The sequence below is a fragment of the Leuciscus leuciscus genome (genome assembly GCF_965113295.1).
Source record: "Leuciscus leuciscus genome assembly, chromosome: 16".
Lineage (NCBI taxonomy): Eukaryota > Metazoa > Chordata > Actinopteri > Cypriniformes > Leuciscidae > Leuciscus > Leuciscus leuciscus.
In genome coordinates this window covers 30,857,166-30,881,686 of record NC_138740.1, presented here as the reverse complement: position 1 = coordinate 30,881,686, position 24,521 = coordinate 30,857,166, and the positions used below count along the sequence as shown (strand labels likewise).

The 24,521-nt window shown below is 39.0% G+C and overlaps 1 protein-coding gene across 6 annotated transcripts in view; it reads right to left on the bottom strand.

The window, feature by feature from the left end:
• Window positions 1–24,147, bottom strand: part of ptpn13 (protein tyrosine phosphatase non-receptor type 13) — an 83,676-nt gene extending 59,529 nt beyond the window's left edge. For 5 of the 6 annotated variants that reach the window (XM_082140577.1, XM_082140579.1, XM_082140581.1 and 2 more), the window contains exons 1-2: window positions 23,766–24,146; window positions 3,704–3,823 (exon numbers count right to left, since the gene is read on the bottom strand). In XM_082140577.1, coding sequence (XP_081996703.1) covers window positions 3,704–3,818 — 115 coding nt within the window. In that variant the 5' untranslated portion in view covers window positions 3,819–3,823; window positions 23,766–24,146. Of the gene's footprint in view, window positions 1–3,703; window positions 3,824–23,765 lie in introns of all 6 variants that reach the window. The other variant, XM_082140578.1, reaches the window with a different exon arrangement.
• Between the last annotated feature and the right edge of the window lie 374 nt (window positions 24,148–24,521).

Below are 24,521 nucleotides of genomic sequence, written 5' to 3'. Positions count from 1 at the left end.
TAATAAATACTTTCTATGAGAAATAAAATAGTAATATATACACACATGATATACAGTATACAAACATAATATACAGTGTGTGTGTGTATATTTATTTATATTTATATATGTATTTATATAAATACAAGCAGCGCCTTCAAATTAAAACGGCATGTTACACAAAGAAAACTTGCTGACTTGTTCAAGTCATGTCCCATGACTCTCGTCCAGGGCCCAGAATTTCTGCAAACTCTGTCAAGAGGGACCTTTGCCAGCAAGTTTTCACCCCAGAGCAGCTCAAGGCCAGATAACAAGCTACTGTGAGACGAGGAGAGTCCTACTTCTCCCTGCAAACACATACCGAAGCAGCTACATCATCTTTATCATCATCATCATCATCGTCCTCCTCGACCCTGAAGACAAAGGCTTAATTACGTTCCAAACCCGACTGGCTAATGGCCAGGTCTGCTGAATAAAGGGGGCAACGATTGTCTGGGATGACGACAGAATGAGAATTGTCCACCGACTGTGAGAAAGACTTGTCGAGAGCCTCAAGATCTGTGCGGGAACGGCAGATATCGGTCGAGAGGAGCTGGCATCATCTCAATCGCCGCAAACTGCCCACCAGACTGCTCTTTAGGAAACCAGGGTGCAGGGACAATAAAGAGGCTTTTGTTCACAACGTTGACACACAACACTAGCCCACACAGTCATTCTGAGACACAGAGGACGGACATAAGGCTGAGTAAGCCTTCTCATAAATTTCACAGAAGTGTTACCCTTCCCTCCAGAGACAGAAAAAAAAAAAAAAAGATCTCTTCTTTGAATCAGACTGATAGGAGCTATTTTTGGTCTGGCCTACGCTGACAGCTTTTGAGGAGGCCGGAGATTTATTCGAATGACTTTTAAACATGAGTGAATTGGCTTAAGACAGAACTGAAAGAGTAACCATTCTACAAAAGAATCGTGTTGAATGTACTGATAAAGTCATAGCTGAGGCTTGTAATGGCATTGAATTGTTCGCAAGAAAAGGACAATCCAGCAAATGTGGACAGTAAAATATTTATTCATACTTGTGTGTCATACTTGTGGTCTGTGGTTTTTCTTAAGTAGTCGCAGGGTTTTCACTTCAAGTCATACTAACCCTATTTCACACAATCCCTGCCAGTTCCCCTTGCAAAAACACGATAACGATATATCGGTAGAAAGTAGTATTTTTTGTCAACCGGTAGAGTTTTTGGACTATCGTCTTTGTCGCGGTCGCGCTCACGTGAAGTTGCTGTGCTGCGCCGTCACGAAAGCTTATCGTTTGCAAGCGTTTTCAAGTATTGCGGTTTAAAAACAAGTGATTTTGAGTGTAAGCTGCGAAAGACAACAACAATTTCACTATAAGCATGCTGTCAGAGAGACTGTTTCTCAGGGCTGTCTGAGACGAGCTCACGTGAAGACGCTGCTCATAGAGCCTGTGAGAACTGAACTGAGGGCTTTTTGATGACTAATTGGGCTTGAACAGTTAAATACACATACGTGTCAAAGTGGCCGTGTATTTGCAAGTAAACAGTCATTTATGTCCTAAGCAAAAATAAACTGTGGAGAAAGAAAACTCACGAGTATATTGGATCTGTGCAGTCTGTCTTAAAGTGACAGCATCCAAATATACCTGCTTTCGTTATTAATGTTAATCAAACAACAACAAAAATATCTCACTGCTCTAGACTGAACCACTTTTGTAACTTTAATAAGAGTAAATGTATATTTAATTTACACAGAGAAGACTATGCAGGTGTTTTTTTTATACATTTGATTATATACAATTTATGTAGTATTTATTATTTCTAGCGCTTGAAGTTTTTCAGATAGGTCACATCGCCACCCCTAATGATAACCATAGTTTCCACCAAAATAAAGTTACTGTGGTTATTGCTACAAAAAAGCTATTCTTATCTTATAGCAACAATCATCCAAAAGAATGACAGATTTTAACAATTACAACAAGATATTGGACTACAAATAACTAGATTTTAACATTTTCTAAGAAAAAAAAAGTTGCTTAAAGTGTTTAGAATTGTTTTTAGCGAATTGCTATGTGGTTGCTAAGGTGTTTTAACGCATTTCTATGAAGTTGCTAAGGTGTTCTGAGTGTTATAATGCTTGCTTTTACAGAGTGCATTATGATTTTGAGCTACATAATAGTATGTAATATAAATATAGTTATCATATATAATATAAATATAGTTATATAATATATTAAATCATATAAAGGTGAAACTCGAAAAATTTGAATATCGTGCAAAAGTTCATGTATTTCAGTAATTCAAATTAAAAGGTGAAACTAATATATTTAGTGTATACATATATATAACTAGATGCATGATTATACTTTTCAGAGGGCCGACATTTCTGTATTTAAAATCCTTTTTTTTACTGATGTAAATGCCTCATGTAATATTCAAATTTTCTGAGATTTTGAATTTGGGGTTTTCATAAGCTGTAAGCCATAATCAAAATTATAACTTTCGCACGATATTAAAAAATTTCGAGTTTCACCTGTACAACCTATGGTTTTTTTGGTGGAATTTTTTTTACTACCATGGTGTGGTAATTTACACACAAACGCAAGGTTAGCGCATGAAATTCCACCACTGAATAGATAATGGATTCCTTCCGAAATGTTAAACCAGGACATCTTGTACATTTAACAAAACAAGAATGTCTGCAATCATGACAAGAGGAAAGGCTACAAAGTTTCAGGTTAAAGAAAGCTGAAATTGCAACATGCTGACCAAACCAGAGAAACCAGGTGAACAAGGAAAGATTCAGACAAAAAGAGAGTGAAAATAATTAGAAAAGGATCTAAAAAGCAGAGACAGGGAGACGTTCCCTGAGCGTATTATTGCAATAATTGATGAAATGGAATGTAAATCTAACATTCCACAAACTATTAATAAAACCACTCTGAATGGCACTGCACTGGTTTGGAACACACAAGGTCAGATTTGTCAAAATAAAGCAGCATTCTCTGCATGTTACTTGGCAACAGAAGCTACCGGGTTCTGAAGAGGTCAAAGATGATGGTTTCCTTACAAACACATCAAACTCAAACCTGCAGGATTCATGCCACACTCTAAAATCGGAGACTTGACTCACAATTGCTTTCAATAGGGATAGTTCTTTCTTTAGTATATTTATAATCACCATTTCAAAACTTTCAATTTGTCAGCCATCTTGGATACATTCCTTTTTACTGATCTTCTTGCAGTGCATTGTGGGATTTCATTCTTTGTGAAGAATACATGCAAACCTGCAAAATTCGGCCAAATGAAAAGAATCTACCTTTTGGAACTACCTTCACATAAGGAGCATGACCATGATGACTTAAAAATGTTGCCTATGTAGACAGCTCGCTAGGTTTTGGAACAGATTCCTTCATATAACTTCCTTCAGTTTTGGATGACTGGCGTTTACACCGCATTTATGCAACTTTATGGCTTGCACTTTAACCAAAGGAAACCAGATAGCTGGTTTCATTTGCAAAAACCCTGCAATTTTGAGCAGATTGCTGAATACTTTGGACATATTTTATCAACAAAAGTTCTTATGTGCTCCAAAGATACCAGACTGCAATCCAAGGTCTCTGATTGTCTCGGCCATCCCAAGGCCTCGAGTTCAGAGCCAACATGGCTGGGTACCCTCGGGAGATGTGGGAGTTATCAGCGCGGTTTACCTCTGCGGAGGAGTTCATGCAGGCTCTCTGCGCTCTGGTTCAGGACGGCCCAGACCTCCTCCTCCTGCAGCGGTCCTCCTCTCACCTGCAGCGCCTCAGCCAGAGACACATGCATGCTGCCTACGGGACCACAGAACACATCAATGTTATTCATACAATCACCATCAACATTGTACATCCAAGACATTTACAAGTACTCTCTGCACATCTATGAGGATTTTAAATTCTGAAGAACCAAATATGTATCGGGTATTTGCTATTATTGCTAACTTGGAAAGGCGGCATCACCTACAACAGTAGCCTAAAACAAATTCTACAGTAAATAGCAGTTTGGCTATTGTTAACTAAGTGATGTCAGCCAACACACACAAAGTAATTTAGAGGAGGAACGAGTAACAAAAGATTAGGAAGATAATTTTTTTCTTTGGTATAACATGAACTGATAACTCAGGCACAATAAGATTTTTGGTAGCACTTTATTTTATAGTCCTGTTCCCCATGTATATGTACTTATTATAGTAATTATGGGTAATAACTAGGTACTAACCCTGAACTTACCCCTAAACCTAACCTTAACCCATGTAGTTACCTTATATGACCCAGGACTTTCTTAGGTAAGTACACAGAGTACACTAAGCACACGTACTGTAAAATAAAGTGCAGCCTTTTTTTAAATGCCTTACTGTACCCAATTTATTGCAGACACAAAATATGTACAGCTGCACATTTACCTTCTAAAATGCACCATATTTCCGAGTGTAACAATATTCTTCTGGAAATAATGTAGAGCAAAGCTTGATTTTATAAGGATTTGAATGGAACATTAAAAGTAAGCTATGAATATATAATATTTGCCCCGCCCACATGGCCATGGAATACAGGGGTGGGTGGAAGAAGACGTAAAACATTCATGATTATTATGATTAGGTGAGGAGAAATCTGTGATTCTTCCATTTGAAATGTGATCCTGAAAGAGAGAACGCTCCTGAAACTGCACAGCTGATCCAAATAACAGTCCATCAATCGCCATAATGTCACACCAAAACAAGCAAACCTGTGTGTGTCCTGTCAGGTCTAATTGTCAGGGTGGGGTCAGTAACACTTGCAGTGAAATTGTTCGTCATTATGTTAACCACAGCTGTAGTTACAAAGAGCCATAAACCCCTGGAAATCCCAGCATGCTGTGAGGCAAGAGAGACAGAGGAAGCTCAGGGTTTAAGGGATTACTTTTGAGCGGGCATTATGCGGGGCTACCTAAATGGTTATATGTCACATTTCAATTGAACTGTGGAGTCAGACTTTTTTTTAGGCAACGCGTGCATGCATGAAACATCAGAGCACATGTGACTTCTGTCATGTTTGGAGATCAACTTTTGGGGAATTTTTCATTTTCATATTAATAAATAAGTGATAAAGGTAGTTAAATAAAAATAATGAATAAAGCCTGAGACCACATTTGGGAGAAAATTACAAATATTTGAAAACAAAAAATATATATAATATAAAATACATGCATTTAAATACCATTTACATACAATTACATTAAATACAATCACAAACAAGCAATAAATCAGGCTCAATAAGGCCAATTTACCAATTCATGTTATCTGAAAGTTTCATTACAATTTGGATAAAATATAAAAACAGGTTTAAGGGTGGAGGTGTGTGTGTAAATAAATGTTTATCAACGGTGGCTATATTAACTTTTTAAAAAGCTCTAAATCTCATTTTCTGAGACCAAACACCCATGAAGAATGCACTAAAAGACATGGCAATCACCTTCCATCTAAGATACTTAAGGCCCCAACGAGAGCGGCTCATTCCACATAAGAGAAAGAAAGCTCTGCAGATTGGCGCATATTTATGCAGGAATGCCATTGGGGATGTGAAACTCTCTGAAAGAGGGATATGAGGAGAGGAAAGTATGATCCGGACCCCTCCCGCACGCCTCATTAGCCTTTAGTGTGGGGGGCTGTCGTATGCAGATTGTTTTCCTCGGCTTTTGTTATTCCAACACAGCCAACGAGTGGAATGTTTTCCCCCGTCTCTCAGGGTGCAGTGGAGCACTGGGTCATTCCCACCGGTACGTTTAGCCACAGGAGAACAGGAGAGAACCACCAGTGTAAAAAAATATGGCAGATATTCATTCCAGTAGAGCAACACCAAGGTCATAGCCGGTTCAATTCCAAGGGAATGCATGAACTGATAAAATGTCACTTTGGATAAAAGTGTCAGCCAAATGCATAAAAATGTGAATATTTGGAATGGTAAACTACCAAATAATTTTTTTAAAGCAGTATTTAGTAGTTTGCACAGTATGCACATTTTCAGCTTGCACTGAATACTCGCATGACTTACTACAACGAATACAGTATTTCACAATACAATGCATTTGAATTCCCTTTAAAGACATATTCCAGATTTAGTACACACATAATGTGGATTACCACAAAAATTTACTTCCACTAGTCCCTCATTTTCTTTAAATAGCAAAAGACTGATCTACAGTGAGGCACTTACAACAAAAGTGAATGTAGCAGATTTTTTAACATTAAAATACTTTAAAAACAGAAAAACTCAACGTATACATGTACTAGACACACAGATGGAGATTAAATAGGCTACAGCTCAGTCTGACAAAATGATGAATTATTATGAATTTTCAAGTAGCCAGAACCAGTCAATAAGGAAGATTATGTAGACACTTAATATTTATGTGTTAACATTTTAAGAAAAACACTATGCAAACATTTTAGTTTTACATCATTTGAAACTGCTACAGTAGCGGGGAAGATGTATGAGCAATAATTTGAGTTATTTTAATGTTATGTTTAGTTTTACCTAAAACCTTCCCTGTTCAAACATTAATACACAAATGTGGACGTGTCAATATTCCACAATAGTTCACAAACAACTGACAGTCGTAACCTAAATATGATTTTCAGTTACAATAATAAATCCTAAAATTCAGCATTAGTAACTTAATTTTCACGCCATCGGTCACAGTAAAGAAAAAGTAAAAGTTTCCCAAAATAAAAATACTTCGTTACTGTCCATCACTGGAAAAAGGCAATTAAACTGTACTTATTGTGGGTGCCGATTCTGCCGAATTACATGTGCAACTTAGTCATGTGTGAACAATATGTTACATACTGCATGCAGATACAATAGGTGACCCTGGACCACAAAACCAGTCACATGGGTAAATTTTCTGAAATTAAGATATATACATAATCTGAAAGCTGAATAAATAAGCTTTCCATTGATGTATGGTTCGTTAGGATAGGGCAATATTTGGCCGAGATACAACTATGAAAATCTGGAATCTGAGGGTGCAAAAAAATTTAAATATTAAGAAAAATCACCTTTAAAGTTGTCCATTTATGTTCACGATTGTGCTGCATTCAAAAAAAAAAAAAAGTTTTACATATTTACGGTAGGAAATTTTCAAGATATCTTCATGGAACATGATCTTTACATAATATCCTAATGATTTTTGGATATCCAAATATACCCGTGCGACTTATGACTGGTTTAGTGATCCAGGGTCACATATATACACCACGATGCAGTATGAGATACGCTAGCATTCCATTCTGAACATACTGTAGCACCCGTTACACCTTCCACCCAATGTGAGCTCCCACACCCGAGTGTTTATTTCATTATGTAAATTTCAGAAATGTTTCTTTTCCCAGTCATTATGCATGGTGGCAGTTATTTCTAAAAATGTTAAAAGACATCAAGCAGCACTGAAATGCTCAGGACTGCAGGGGAATTTGGGTTATGCGGTATGTAATCACTTCAGGGAGAAATCTTGCACGTCTGGGGAAAATGTTTCAAGAGGAGGAAGAAAAGCCTATTTTTAAAGTGTATTTTACACAACTAAAAACAACACAGCTTCAAACTACTTCTGTAATATTAAGCTTTATAAAATGCCTATTTTAAAAGGCCATATTTTAAATGTGATTTCCCTGATGACCATTATTAATTTTGATCAAGGTTTCTTGCAGAAAAAAGTCACAATTTAAAAAGTACAAATATTACATAAAAAGCATATTTTTACTTGTTTTTTTTGTTTTTTTACTGCACCTTTTTTTAACGTTTTTATTAATATTTGGTATGTTTTTATTTTTACATTTTCCGTTTAATTTTAGTTAAAAGTTTTAGTAATTTAGGTTTTATACATTTTATTTCTATTTTACTTTTAGTTATTTTTTACACAAGGTTAAACTAAATGAAAATGAGAAACTTATTGGCAACTGGCTGAAACAAAACAAGTTTAAAATCAGCATGAAACGGAAGTTGTGATGGCATTTCCTTCCCTAATGTAAGAACGCGCAAGTGTTTTTGCCAGAATACTCTGTTCTCCTGTTATTTCAGTGTTGTATTTTAGTCAAGGTAAGCCTATCTTCGATTCTCTTGTTATTTTGTATTTTTAACTTCACATAATTCTGTATTTTAGTTAGACGCGTTGGCACAATTAACAACAGCCGCGAGTGAAAATTTAAATTGTTACATTTGCACTTAAGCCTTTGCTCCTAGCAGTTTGGAATTGGCACATTTTCGCGTTATTCACTTAGGCGGAAGCGTTCAGCTCTCGTGTTCAGCCTCCTCGTGTGAAGACCGACTCGGGAAAAGACCAGCGACTCTACCTGCGCGACTCCACCGAGCAAGGACACCAGAAAGGCACTTAAGTATCTCCTCTTCCCTTTCTCTTCCCTCTACTTACCTTATTGTTCACCTTAATCAAACATGTGCTTTCAATACATTCCTGTTATCTCTCGGCAACGTCCTTTCATCACGCACAATAGGCAGCGCAATACTGCCAATCTGCGTCCCATCCTCACATCCGCACATACTCCTCTCTCTCTTTCGGTGGGTCTATGGAATTGTCAGTCAGCAGTCAATAAAGCCGACTTCATTCCAGCCTTTGCATCTCATTCTACACTTAGTATCTTGGGGCTGACTGAGACCTGGATTCGTCCAGAAGACTCAGCAACCCCTGCTGCTCTCTCTAGCAATTTCTCCTTCTCCCACTCCCCTCGCCAGTCTGGGAGAGGTGGGGGTACAGGGCTTCTCGTTTCTAACAATTGCAAATACTCCGCGCTCTCTTCACTATGCAACAACAACTCATTTGAATATCATGCTATTACACTTACAACTCCCATTAAAATCCATATTGTAGTCATTTATCGCCCCCCAGGTCAGCTGGGTAACTTTGTAGATGAGCTGGATGTGCTGCTGTCCACTTTCCCTGAGGACGGCACCCCACTTCTAGTCTTCGGTGACTTCAACATTCATCTCGAAAAGCCACATGCAACAGACTTCACCTCTCTCCAAGCCTCTTTCGATCTCAAACGACTCATCACCGCAGGTACTCACAAATCAGGCAACCAACTGGACCTGGTTTACACACGCAGCTGCACCACAGACAACATCTTGGTGAGACCTCTCCATGTCTCAGATCATTTCCTCATTACTTTCAGTCTACTACTCTCTACCCCTGCACCACCATCCCCACCCCCAGTCACTTTCAGACGAAACCTGCGCTCACTTTCCCCCTCCCATCTTTCCTCTGCCGTGTCATCCTCTCTTCCCCGACCCTCACAATTCGCATCTCTGGATGTGAATACCGCAACGGACACCTTATGCTCCACTCTAACCTCTTCTCTAGACATTATCTGCCCTCTCTCCTCCAGGCCAGCACGCGCTACTCCCTCTAATCCCTGGTTATCTGAGGTTCTTCGGGAACACCGGACCGATCTCAGGGCAGCGGAGAGGAAATGGCACAAATCAAAAGACGCATCTGACCTGAGTATGTATCAATCTCTCCTCTCTTCCTTTTCTGTTGATGTTCATGCAGCAAAATCTTCATACTTCCACAACAAGATCAACAGCTCCTCCAACACACGATTCCTCTTCAAGACATTCAACACTCTCCTCTGTCCACCTCCACCACCACCCGCACCCTCCTTAACTGCTGACGATTTTGCGAACTTCTTCACCAACAAAACAACAGCTATCAACGGTCAGTTCTCAGCTCCACACACACAGGAACCCAGACCGACCCCCTCCACAGCCAATATCCCTCTGTCCTCCTTTTCTTCGCTAACTGAGGAAGAAGTATCTACACTTCTCCTCTCCAGTCACCCTACCACCTGCCCACTTGACCCCATCCCCTCACACCTTCTACAAGCCATCTCTCCCACAATTCTACCATCACTCACACACATCATCAACTCTTCCCTCCATACTGGCACTTTCCCCACAACATTCAAGCAGGCTCGGGTTACCCCACTGCTCAAAAAACCAACACTAAACACATCATTTGAAGAGAATTACAGACCTATCTCTCTCCTACCATTCATTGCGAAGACACTTGAAAGAGCTGTTTTCAACCAAGTAACATCCTTCTTGTCTCAAAACAACCAGCTGGATGTCAACCAATCCGGCTTCAAGAAAGGGCATTCAACTGAGACTGCATTACTGTCAGTCACAGAAGCCCTACGGATCGCAAAAGCTGCTTCCAAATCTTCAGTCCTCATTCTCCTGGATCTGTCATCAGATCCTTCTGTCCACCCTCTCATCACTGGGCATCACAGGAACTTCACTCCACTGGTTTGAGTCCTATCTCACAGGTAGGTCCTTCAAGGTCGCATGGAGAGGCGAGGTATTCAGGGCACATCAGCTGACCACAGGGGTTCCCCAGGGTTCAGTTCTTGGTCCCCTCCTCTTCTCCATCTACACCACATCACTGGGACACATCATACAGGCACACGGGTTTTCCTACCACTGCTATGCTGATGACACGCAGCTCTTCCTCTCATTTCAACCAGATGATCCCACAGTAGCTGCACGGGTCTCAAGCTGTCTGGCGGACATCTCCACATGGATGAAGGAACATCACCTGCAGCTCAACCTGGCAAAGACTGAGCTTCTTGTCCTCCCTGCCAATCCGTCTCTACAGCACGACTTCACCATCCAGCTAGAATCATCATTAATCACCCCATCAAGGTCGGTCAGAAATCTTGGAGTAACGTTTGATGACCAGCTGACCTTCACAGACCACATTTCAAAGACAGCTCGATCTTGCAGGTTTGCACTGCACAACATCAGGAAGATCCGGCCTTTCCTAACAGAGCATGCAACACAACTTCTCGTCCAGGCCCTGGTCATCTCTAGGCTTGACTACTGCAATGCCCTTCTGGCTGGACTTCCAGCATGTGCAATCAAACCCCTACAGATGATCCAGAATGCTGCAGCTCGTCTTGTCTTCAACGAGCCCAAAAGGGCCCACGTCACTCCTCTGTTCATCTCTCTACACTGGCTACCTCTCGCTGCTCGCATCAAGTTCAAGGCATTGACGCTTGCTTACAGATCCATCACAGGCTCAGCTCCCTCCTACTTTCACTCACTCCTACGAGTCTACATCCCTACCAGACACCTACGATCGGTCAACGAGCGACGTCTCGTGGTTCCATCGCAGAAAGCCACAAAATTACTTTCCAGAACATTCTCATTCACAGTTCCATGCTGGTGGAACGCTCTCCCCACCCTCATCCGGAATGCAGAATCCCTGACAACATTCAAAAAACAGCTAAAAACCCATCTCTTCCGTGAGCACTTAACCTCATAAAAAAAATAAAAAAAATAAAAAGAAAAAGAAAAACGATGTTTTTCCCTTTGAAACATCACTTATCAGGCTTATGCTACTCTGAATAATACCTGAACTTCGTATTTTGAGCACTTCTTGTGTTGTTGTTTTTTGCCTCTTTATGATGACTCGCTTAAATTAGTCCTAATTTGTTAGTCGCTTTGGATAAAAGCGTCTGCTAAATGACTAAATGTAAATGTAAATGTATTGTGACGTACATCTGATTGAATCGGCTTCTCAAACAAGAATCAAATTACTTGATTTTGTACATGGGGAATTGATTGGATGGTTGTGATTTGCTATTGGTCAATCTAATGTGAGTGACAAGTTTCCCCGCCCTCACGCCAGTAAACACGTCATCAGAGAAGAGATGTTGCAGCAAGGAGGAGGGGAAGTTATTTGGATTAAAGATTAACATTAATTAAAATAACAATAATAATAATAATAATAATAATAATGTGCACTGACAAATAAATAAAAAAGGCTGCAATATTACTCAAAAACAAGAATTGGCCATTTTGATTTCATGGTGTCAAAGTTACGTTTGTTTTTGTATATTTTATTTTATTTCAGTTAACATTTATTTAATTTCAATTAATAAAAATGTTTTTATAGGTTTATTTTCAGTTAAGTATCCCACCATTTTACTGAACACTGGTTGTGATTTGCTATGTAAATGTGGGCAGTTATATACCAAGTTGCTCAATGCTGTGAATTTCTTAATGAGCCAGTTTTGCAGCTTATTTTCCATAATGGTCAAGTATCATCTTTTAAATTATGGAGATTCAAGATTTTCTCTAGACAGCGGCAATGAGCTGAGACATGAAACTAAGCCCTAAAACTAGTCAGTACTGAAAGAAGAGCTGCAATGGATAGTAGATTCAGGCCAAGATTATTCCCCCAGTGCCGAGCGAGCTGGGGAAACACAAACAATGAGCGTGGTCAGGGTTTTCCTGATCACAGTAATGAGGATTTTAAAGGGATTCATCTTTGAAACGTGATATCTCATCATGATCCTCATGCTGGTGAAACCCCTTTACCCAAAAGAAACTTTCCCGGATTGTGTACAAAAAAAAAATGTAAGTTAAAAAATGTGGAGAACTTTTTTCCACATGAAAATACAATTTGAGTCTTTCTACTTCACCTTAAAAATTCCATGTTTAATTCAATGGTACTTGCCATTTCTTTATAATCATTTGTGAAATTTACTAGAAATTTCTGAATGAAAATAAATCCAACACTAATTTTATTCAGTGTAGAGACAGGGTTAAAGAGATAGGCGAACAGCGCTTGTTTTAAGTCATCTTCCAGATGATACAAGCACTCTGTTTTTCCCATAAATGCCCGAGACAGCAGTCATCATTTCAGTATTTTCCATTTAGTTGCAGAACTTGGCAGTATGCAGATTCAAGAATAAAACTCTAGAAGCAATCTTTTTTTTTTTAAGCATGGGCTAACAGTTTCCAACAGAACACCAAAGCCCAATAGAGAGGATGTTTAATTTTCTCATAACATTAATCTGTGGTTGGACCCGGTTAAATCATCTGTAATTCTAAAAACAGCCTGATGCCAGTAAGCTGAGCCGAAAATCTTTCTTGGAGATGCTTTTGACCGAAGAAAGCAAAAAACACTCCAAACTCCCACAATCCTTTGCTGGATCCCCTTACCTCTCTCTCTCTGTCTTACTCGATCTCTGTTAAAAATAAGGAAAACTTGAGAGGCAGGAATACCTCATAGATTTTCCAAATACAGGTCATTGAGTCCTAAAAAGCTTGTATGACATAAAACAGGAAGCAACTATCCTTCCTCAAATTAGGTTCTTCTCATTTCAGCTTCAAAATAGTAGTTCTCAATTGGTGGGCCATGACCTAAAAATGGGGCGCAAGTCTGTTCTGATAAGGTGATGGACAAAAAACAATGTCAAAAAGGAATAATAAAAAGCAACCAACCATATAATCACACAATTAGAAATTAGGAGAGTAATGTAATCCAAATCTAATTAATATATAGGCTAGAATGTTCATTTTGTTGTTGGTGTGCAAACTGGCATGCGACAAAATAAAAAAGTGCAGTGTGTGTGTATGTGTGTGTGTGTGTGTGTGTACATACTGTATATACACACAATGACTATTGCAAAATAATCCCTGACAACACGCTTCGCTAAAGTAACACAGGCGACTGGAAGGACCAGATTACTGCACCATGATGAATCAGTGCATATTTCCTGCAGCATTAAACAAAACACACTTTTACATGGTAGAGGCAGAAGAACTCCCTTTTACCCTGGATGAGTCATTACTTGGATGAAAGATTAACCCCGCCCCTGATCTTTATCTCTTTTCCTATTCCACCACTTTGCTTGTGTAAGTTCATCATGATTGTTCACTGCTAAGGAAGCCTATCATTTCTTTCCATTTCTCCTATTTCTAGTAAAAAACAAGGTTGGGGAATAGAACTATGCCAATCTACTCCTCCTTTTCTCTTCTTCTCTCCTCCACAAGCTCCACCAGGGCTGGACAATATAGTGTATGCAGCCAATTAGACTCAAAATGTTTAATTTATGAAGTAAAAATGTTTTTAAAAGATTGTTAATAAATTAAAGAAGTGAAAGATAAAAATGTACCTTATTTTCCATAATACAAGTCATCATCTAAAATGTACTGTGACTTATAATGCAAATATAGTGCCAAATGATGGATCCAATATACAGACACAGGATCAGTTTTCTTTCTCAGTTGTCTACCTTCACTTAAGACGTAAGCAATTGTGTTTACGAGGATACTCGCTGAGACTGCCATTTTGAAATAATTCAGAACTGTATTTGTTGTGTTGCTGTGTTTATGAAACAGTGTGCGAGTTCCCAAATTAATATTCTTTCACGTCTTCTTGCGCTTGAATGTTTTAAACTCACTTGAGTGTTAAAACTGACTAGACTTAAAAACGCATGCAATCCGAACAGTGGGGCCTGGTCCATACGGATCAACTACGATCCCTACTTAGGCCTACTTGACATCACGCATCCTGCAATGTGAATATGTGGATGAGCAAATCTCAGTGTCGATGCTGAAACGATATATTGTGCAGCCCTAATTTCCTCAACTCCCAATGTACTTTAATGCCAAAACCATTTCTATATTCAATGTCTGCTAGATCCAATTTCAGTTTTGTGATCCATTTTGTAATGGTAATGCTTGTAATTCACACAGGGTGGCTCTGATCCCAGATCAGTGAGGGTGAGAGGTTTCTTTTCTTTTTTTCTTCTCTCAATGGTGTGATCAATCAAGCCTCTAAAGCAGAGCTCTAGAGAAAACCAGAGGCCTCCAGAACAAAACTGCCCACTCGTAGCTGCTTCTCAAGGTCAAACACACTAATATTCGCCACGTGTTGAGCCTGGGCCAAAGGGATACACACTGCCCGGGGCAACAGCCCGGTTTGACTTGGATATACTGGTAGAACATAAAATACACCAGCTCTCAGTAAGTTTCCACCCTGGAAAACCCCAAAATATGTGAATCATCCAGGGAAAAAGAAAAAAAACCAAAACAGAATGGCCATTTTTATTTTAAAGCTTAGTCTGCATGTCTCGTTTACAGCACTGAAAAGAAAATTAACCAATGCAAGAACACAAGAACACCCTGTGTTAACGCAAAAGTAAAATGGGTTACTCATCATATCAAACACTAGCAATGACACTCCCATTCAAAATTATGGGGCCAGTTCTACAAGTCTCTTCTGCTTAAAGGAGAACTCCGGTGAATTTTTAAGTTAATCTTGATCGTTTTACCTTTGTGAGTACTGTCTATAGAAAAAAAAACGAACCGGATCGGTGCTTGCAACACGGAGCTGTTACAGTTAATGCCCAGAGCTCCCATTCAGCTAAAACGGCAGTTATGGGGGCATTAACCTAAAGAGTGTCTTTGTGCCTCTTAAAGGTGCCCTAGAATGTGAAATTGAATTTATCTTGGCATAGTTAAATAACAAGAGTTCAGTACATGGACATGACATACAGTGAGTCTCAAACACCATAGTTTTCACTTTCTTATTTAAATCTCGTTTTTGAAAAACACCCCTGAAAAACAGGCGAATCTCCACATAACACCAACTGTGACGCAACAGTCGGGATCATTAATATGTACGCCTCCAAAAATTTGCATATGCTAGCCCATGCTCAGTGCCAGGCGAAACTGCGCAGCCGAATCATCAGAAGTTCTGCAGGTGAAGAAACAAGCAGGAGGAGGATCATAGGGAAAATGGCAGATCTATCTATAATCTATCTATATATAATCGGATACCGCTACAGTTTAATTCGAAGTTGTTAGTTGCTCTGCCCATTTCACCGCGGACTTTTTTTCTAACCTGGAACAATATCAAGCAGCCAGGCTTCTCTCGGCGTCTCATACTGACGAAGGGGGCAATTTCAACTAACGTTATATTCCCGCAAGCGGTAAGTAGTGATTTTACTAACGGTAATTTACACTGTGTTATTTAGATCCAGCGCGATATTGTTTTTTTACTCGAGATACATTGTGGCTTGCAAACGAGCGAACGAAGCATGGCAGTTGCTCAGTGTTTGGATGTACAAATGAACACAAACATATATTTTTTAGCTCCTTCATCCGAGCCTCTGGAGAACCAGTGGGTTATGTGAATTTCTGATGTGTAATTGTTCAAATTCAGACAGATAATCTTTCTCTCAAAGTCGTTCAACACTATTTATGCATCAGTAAATCGCGTTGCAGTGATAAGATCTTAATTCACGCAATCAACAGACTGTCATCTGCTCAATGCTCACTCACTGCAACCTTTTATGTGATGGGAATAGATCTAAATACTTAAAAAACTTCTCACGATTTATTAATCCCGATAGCTGTAATAGTAAAAACGTATAAAAGCTGTAATAGTAAAAGTTTTCCTGATAGCTCTACATTTAATGCCAGATATTTCATATGCAAGCATGTCAGCCAATCACAGCAGAGGGCGTTTACACTGAAGTCTCACAGCAGACACGCCCCTTCAAACTGAGTGTTCAAATCAAAGGATAAAATCAGGCTAGGAAATATGCCTTTTATTTCTAAATTATAACAAATTTTGATCTAAAAAACATACTAACATTATAAGGGCACACTAGGAAACATTATAAAATAATAAAATAATCCATTCTAGGGCACCTTTAACAGACACAACATGCAATTAAAATGTCTGTCCAACATGAACAGGGCCCTTACATGACAACAAGATGCGTTTAGCAACTTAGCCATTGTTTAAACTCACCTAAATAGTGTTTTAGACGGCTAGCTGTAGTCTCGCGCTGAAGTCCCGTGGGAACTCAGTTGTAGCCGGAAAAAGTGCGCGTGATTTTTTTTCCCCAAACCACTTCAGCGGAAATCCCGCCCTGCAGCTGATTCTAAGGTTTTCATTGGTCATGTCAATCGTCACTGTAACCTAAACCAATTAAATCAGCTGCAGGGCGGGATTTCCGCTGAAGTCGTTTGGGGGGAAAAAATAGCGCACATAGTGCAGGTGGGAGGAGCGTCGTGTTCCGGCTACTATACTGAGTTCCCACGGGACTTCAGCGCGAGACTACAGCTAGCCGTCTAAAACACTATTTAGGTGAGTTTAAACAATGGCTAAGTTGCTAAACGCATCTTGTTGTCATGTAAGGGCCCTGTTCATGTTGGACAGACATTTTAATTGCATTTTGTGTCTGTTAAGAGGCACAAAGACACTATTTAGGTTAATGCCCCCATAACTGCCGTTTTAGCTGAATGGGAGCTCTGGGCATTAACTGTAACAGCTCCGCGTTGCAACTACCGATCCGGTTCGGTTTTTTTTCTATAGACAGTACTCACAAAGGTAAAACGATCAAGATTAACTTAAAAATTCACCGGAGTTCTCCTTTAACAAGGCTGCATATATTTGATCGAAAATACAGTAAAAACTGTAATTTTGTGAAATATTATCATTTAAAATAAATGTTTTCTATTTTTAATATATTTAAAAATTAAATATATTCATGTAATGCAAAGCTGAAATTTCAGCATCTTTACTCCAGTCTTCAGTGTCACATGATCCTTCAGAAATCATTCATGCTGATTTGCTGCTCAAGAAACATTTCTTCTTATAATCATCAAGTTGAAAACAGTTGTGCTGCCTAATATTTTTGTGGAAACCAAGATGCATTTTTTCAGGATTCTTTGATGGATAGAAAATTCAAAAGAACAGCATTTATTTAAAACAGAAATCTTTAATCTCACTTTTGATCAATTTGCTATATGAAAATCGTATTGACCCTAAACTTTTGAACAGGAGTGTATCATAATATAAAACATTTACCCCCGGTTTCACAGACAAGGCTTAAGTCTAGTCCCAGACTAAAATGCATGTTTAAAGGACAGCTTCGGTATTTTACACTTAAAGCCCTGTTTACAGATCGTATCTGATGAAATAGAACGGTTAAGATTAAAATTTGGACACATGCTCCTGTCCCGAGAATTTTAGGTTTATTTCGCTTTTGTGGACCTATTTTGCCAAACGCGTCACACCCGTGATTCTTCCGTTGAGAGCTTGAATAATAGACACTCCAGCCCAGTTGGTGGCGATAATGCACCTTTGCCAATTGCAAGCAAACCACGGGCATTTCATTGAATACACAGAAGAAGCGGCGGGCGGAGTAATATCGTAAAGGTGCTGCGGTCTCACAGCACGTCCTATTAAGTCAATGGAGTTGGACAAAAACTACGATAAAACCTGTTGGAATGCATCTTTTTCAGCGATTTTTCAGTGAACACCCCCTGACCACTCGGAGAGTTTCACGTCTTTGTAAACGAAAGTTTAATGTGTTTTTAGGACGGAATCTTCCAGTGCATATAGACAACCATTGTGGGGGTGGTGGGGGGAAGCGAAATAAACCTAAAATTCTCGGGACAGCAGCATGTGTCCAAATTTAATCTTAACCGTTCTATTTCATCAGATACGATCTGTAAACAGGGCTTTAAGTGTAAAATACTGAACTTGTCCTTTAAGCTGTTTTAACGGATAGCAACTTGCACCGACATATCTTAAAATATGCCATTGTTCACATGTTTCCACCCTCCTTGAATGATTCGGCTTTTGAGACTTGGAGCAGTAAAGGTTTACAGACTTTAAAAGACCTTTTTATAGATGGAATTTTTGCTTCATTCTCACAGTTGACTGACCAATTTAATATACCTGGTACTCACTTTTACCGTTATCTGCAGATACGCCATTTTATAGCTAGTAGATTCACAACCTTTCCTAACTTGCCAGAGATAACTCCTCTGGATAATATTCTTGATATAAATGCTCATAAGAAGGGAGTGATTAAAGAAATTTATTGTTTACTGTTAGAAATACACACCCCTTCTCTCTCCATTATTAAAGCTCACTGGGAAAAAGATTTGGCGATAAATTTATCAGATGATCTTTGGGACTCTATGCTGAAGAGGGTGCATTCATCCTCTATTTGCGCCAGACATGGACTCCTTCAATTTAAGGTCCTTCATCGTTTGCATATTTCTAAGGAGAAGTTGGCTAAGTTTTATCCAGATAGTGATCCAATGTGTAATCGCTGTAAAGCAGATATTGGTTCACTTTTACATACCTTCTGGACATGTCCTAATCTCAATAAATATTGGACATCTATATTCAACACTTTTTCTGAGGTGTATAGAGTTAATTTCACTCCCTCTGTTTTGACTGCACTTTTTGGGGTAGTACCCTCTAACATTTCTTTAACTAAACATTATTCAAACGCTATAGCTTTTGCCTCTTTGCTTGCGCGGCGTCTCATACTCTTAAGGTGGAAACAGGAACATCCCCCAACACATGACCAATGGATCGCTGACATTATGAGGTTTTTAAACATGGAAAAGATGAGATGTACTCTAACTGGTTCATTGTCTAAATTTAATAAAGCATGGCAGCCATTCTTAAAATATATGGAAACTTTCAAAATGTGCACTATACCATGTCATGAAAAATCAGCCACGTCTTAAATGTGATAGCTTAACTGCTGAAAATCTGATCCTATTTGTTAAACTCATTATTTTATTTTATTTATTATTATTCTATTTTTAGTTATTTATCTTTTGTTTTGTTTGTCTTTTGTTGGTTTTGTTTAATGGTATTTAAACTGCTTAATTGGCTAACCTTAAATGTCTAATTATGTTGTCTTCTATGTTGGGGTTTTTGTTGTTGTTGTTTAAAAAAAAGGCACAGCAGAGAGAAGTTTCATTGTGCTATGCTGTTGTAAGCTGTCAAAAATCATAAATAAAAAAAAAAAAATAAAAAAAAAAATATGCCATTGTTTTGTCTCAAGATGAACACCAGTAATGTTTTTTTTTCTATGGCATGTTTATAAAAGCTACTTAAATGTCCTAATTGAACTAAGGACTAATACTGGCTTAATCTAAGCCCTGTCTGTGAAACCAGGCCTAAGAGCTTTATTTCCGTGCCCAAAAGCCATTTTATTTCAATCCACATCAGCGCTAACTCCAAAACCTAAACATTTACTCAGAATAAGCACAAAGAGTGCAAAAGAGAGTGCAAATGCACATTTTAAAGAAAAACACTTCACACAGATGACTGAATATGGCCGAACTAAAAACCTGAGCTGTGAGCGTCTGGCGTGTAAAAGCGCACTGAGTTGCGGTTCAGCAGAGATGGAATTTCCTCAGTGGAGACAGACAAGAACAAAATAACACGCTGAAAGAGCAGAATTAGCATCAAAGGTGAGAGGGTGCGGCTTGATCCAGGAAGCCATCAAAACTGAGACTTCCGTTCAACACATTTCTCAATCCAGCGAGAAAGATCTCCTTAGAGCACGAGCGGAAAAACGTGTGGACACAATGCTTGTGTTATTCTTTTTATAAAATCAGAGGCCAACCAAGACTGTTGTGCCACTTTATCAAAGTCGCCTACTGAAGCTTCCCGTTCACCCGAATGTTAGGAAACAGAATAAACATTTACACAAACGTAACAAGCAAGCAAACCAGTGCTCGCGCCCTTTCTTACCCACCTGCCAAACGCACCATCCACATGGCTGTTACATCATATAATAAGCACCATAATCCATCCGAAAGGCTCATAGCAAACAGAAATACACAGCAGCTGGATTCAGACAGTCAGAGGTGAACTCGTGCACTGGACGAAGGTAAACCTCTTTCACTGTCGGCCTACTTTCACATCCATCAAATTTTAGTCCAAGTACTCAAAACGATGGGATAAAACTGATGGACTGAATAGCCAAAGTTCAAATGTGCTTTTGCATGAGCTGGTTTTCTAAAGGCCAGTTCACACAAAGAATGATAACTGTAAAGATAATTATAACTATTAGCATCCACACCAACGCATAATGACGTTCTATTTATTATACACAAACTGCAGGTATGTTGTCTGCCACTTTAAATCCTCGAGCTCTTTAAAGTTTGGGGGATTCTGATTGGCTGTGAATGTTTTTTAGCGTTCATCATCTGGAAAAGAAGTTTTTTAAGTGATTCCAATGACATTGTTACTTGGTGTGGTTATGATATGCTATTTATTATACATGTGTGCACTGCAGTTACATCGTCTACCACTTTAAATGCTCGAGCTCTTTAAAGTTCGGTGAATTCTGACTGGCTGTCAATGTTTTTATCGTTCATTTAGTGATTTTAATGATATTGTTCCTCAGTGTTGTTAGCGTTATAGTGTTTACTAAGTATACCCAAATATAACTTGGCGTCGACACCAACAATGAAAACATTCTGATTATTATAAGCGAGTGATGCTGTTTTGCTTTACTTTAAATGCTCAAGCTCTTTATAGATTCTGATTGGCTGTAAATGTTTTAATCGTTCATCATCTGGAAAAATTGTTTCTCTGTCTCATTATCATTATAGTTGTGGTGTAGAATCTGCTTTTCTTTTAAATTTAGAACTATTCTTAAAACTTTATCTTTTTTGTTATAATCCTTGGTGTGAACGGGCTTTGAAGATTCTGTATGTAATTTTTTGGACTGTAGTAAAGCATAAAAATACCATAATATGTTTGCAGTTATTTAGGAAACACGCCAAGTTGACATTCTTGTTTCTATGAAAAAAATATTCTACAGCCAGTTATTCTACTTTGAAATGTGTGTTTCGTGTGGAATGTCTGTTTTGGTACATTTAATCCCGCCCACTGCCAATTTACCCAATAGTATTTTGACACTCAGGGTTGCCACTTGACAGAAATCACAGTGTATTGCAGCCATGGAAGCCAACAAAGAAACAGTGTCAGAGATCACAGATTCTACCTGATCTAAAAAGGATCAGCATCCATCTTAAACCAGAGGCATATTAAAATACCAATAAATCAACTCAACACCTTCCATTGTCAATTGCGCTTGTTCCTGTTCTCAATCTGGCAACCCACATGAGCTTCATGACTGAGGAGGAGGGGGCGGGGCAAACAACTCTCTCCAATATTTTGAATTTGGACTTCAGTGCCTATTTCAACCACTACCTGTCACTATTACATACCGCACCTTTAAAATTGCCATAAAAACGAACAAAGTTGCAATAGTATTCCCTATTGTGGAAGACTCCACCATATCCAGGTGAAACGGCTTCTCGAAAAAGAAAAAAAAATGAAGGGCGGGACTTGGTTTTGACCATCGGGAATTAATTGGATCATAAGATGGTTGTGATTTGCTATTGCTGTGAACTCATGTGAGTGACAGGTTGTCCAACACTCAAGCCAGTAAACGAGAAGAGAAGAGATGAGCAAGAGGGAGGGGAAGTCATTCAATTAATGAAATTACGAGGGTATATGAATGAAAAATAATCATAATAATTGTAATAAAGAATGCAATATTCCAATTTAAAAAAACAAGAACTGTCAATTTTGATGTCATGGTGACTTTAAGTCTAAACCATGTCCTGTCCAGCACAAATGAACTTTGAGACGTTTGGCTAGGCAAGATTACCGAGCCAGATTCGCACAACCCAGATGTAAGCAGCGCCCGGACTGTATGAACTGCAATAGAGACATGAAACAAAAGATCCATTGAGCTCAGCGCAGAGGATAAAACAAACCTTGGGACCACCGCACAAAAGAAAACAAGAACCTGTATTGGCCCCTATAACTATGGCTGGATGAATCAGACACCCTCAGTGTCAGGAACATTCCTCTGTGCAAGAACCTTCTCTTTCACTGATAATTCTGTGAACTGCAAACCACACAGCATAATTTCATAAGAACTCCTCATGTTTATACTGGAAAGAGACAGTTCCGCCTGCCATTAGTTCAGGGGTGGCATCATGGGATATAAACAGACTAAAAATGACAAGTTTCAGCTCTCAAATGACAGCTTTAAAGAGCTGAAGTGCATGAGGATGAAAGGTTCCTCAAACTCATGATGATGGTCATCAGGATATAAAAAGCAGAGTACAACCTTCTAACTTTTGCAAAATGTACTGTGGAGGTACCATAGTATGGTCATTTTCTGGGATGATAACACTATTGTAGTAAATACAGCTTTCCCACACTTTTTACATTACTTTCAGGTCATATATGATTACAGGATTTTATACAAATTATTTTATAGAGATTCAGATTTTTAGGTCAGGTAATAATCCATGGAATTACTTGTTGAGAGCACCACTAAACTAGTCTAGAATTTAGGCATGGACATTACAATATTAAAACTCCCTTTCATTAATGTATGAAAGATTGCCATATTCATGTCAATGCTCGTCAAATTAGTATGAAATGTTCTAGCAAGAAATACCATGGCACTTTACTGTTAATTTTGGGGGGAAAAAATCTAACTTTTATACAATTCCCCATTTAACCAGGTCATATTAGGCATCAATGACTATATCTGTGATATTAGACTTGCAGTGTTGTGATTTGGAGGCCAGCTAGGCTACAAAAAAACGAGCCATTTTGTATTGTAGCATGCCTACAATAATAATACCAAATAAAGATAAAAAGTCTTTCATTTCAATATTACTGACTGAAACTACATGTTAAAGGCACAAAATTATCCAAAGAGACCCTCAAGTGGACCAATGGTAGACCAATGACCATCAGGAAAACACCTGCGGTTACTTCCAACTCGCTCCACCATCCAACACTGCAACATTGGGCACAGTTTGTAGCCTATTTGCAGAGCTCATATTTTTACATACACAACGCCTTCTTGGAACTTGCTGTAAACTGTAAAAATGAAATTCGAATAAAGTTCGAATAAAAGTCGCATTTTTGCTCGAATACAGACATAAACCTTCCCTAATCCAAAGCCTGGTGCCTCATGGTGTGCAAAGCTACTTGCGGGGTTTATAGACCAATATAAAAGCTAGTAAATTTTGCAAGCAGTAGCATCAAACTCAACAAAGTATTGATGTAAAAACAAAAACTTACCTCGCAAATAAGTGGCCTACAACTTCAAACTTCACTCCAACTACCAGCCAGTGCGCAAACAAGAGTCCAGCATCACATCCACCAGCAAACCTGAAATGGAAAACCAGCCCGAGTCGAACTGGCAACAGGTTTTACTTCATAAGATCTACTTCGAACGTAAGGTCCATGATCTCCGTTAAAGAAAAAAAAAGTAACCAGCACTTCTTGGATTGTCCTTAAAGGATAATGCGTAAAATGTTGCAGACTGCGAGTAAATAGAGGATCTTTTACGCGGCTGAAAACAGGCAACGCGTCTTTGGTTCCTCTGGGAAGCCGAGTCACCCTTCCAGCCCGAGAGGTTCAGATCTCTCTCTAGCGTCTGTGAGCCCTCCTGCTCGCGGGAGAGAGGGAGTAACCAGACACCGCACTCCTGCCTCTCATTGGTTGCTTTCCACCGGAGCAGGAGCCGTCACACCAGCAACATGAGGCGTCTCTATAGAAACTCTCCTCGACTGGGAGGAAAATACCACGAAAAGTTGTTAGAGTGAGGCGCAGTCCACGGTGGCCACGCATCCAGATATGTAACGCAACCACAACAAAACATCTAAAGAAATGAGCAGGTTTTCGTGTAGGGTTTTCTTACCCTTCTTGGGTAGTTCACCCCAAATGAAAATGTTGTCATCATTTACTCGCCCTCAGGGTGAGTAACGTTAAATGATGCCAAATTTTTCATTTTTTGGGGTGAACTATCCCTTTAAGAGTGACGCAATCTCATAA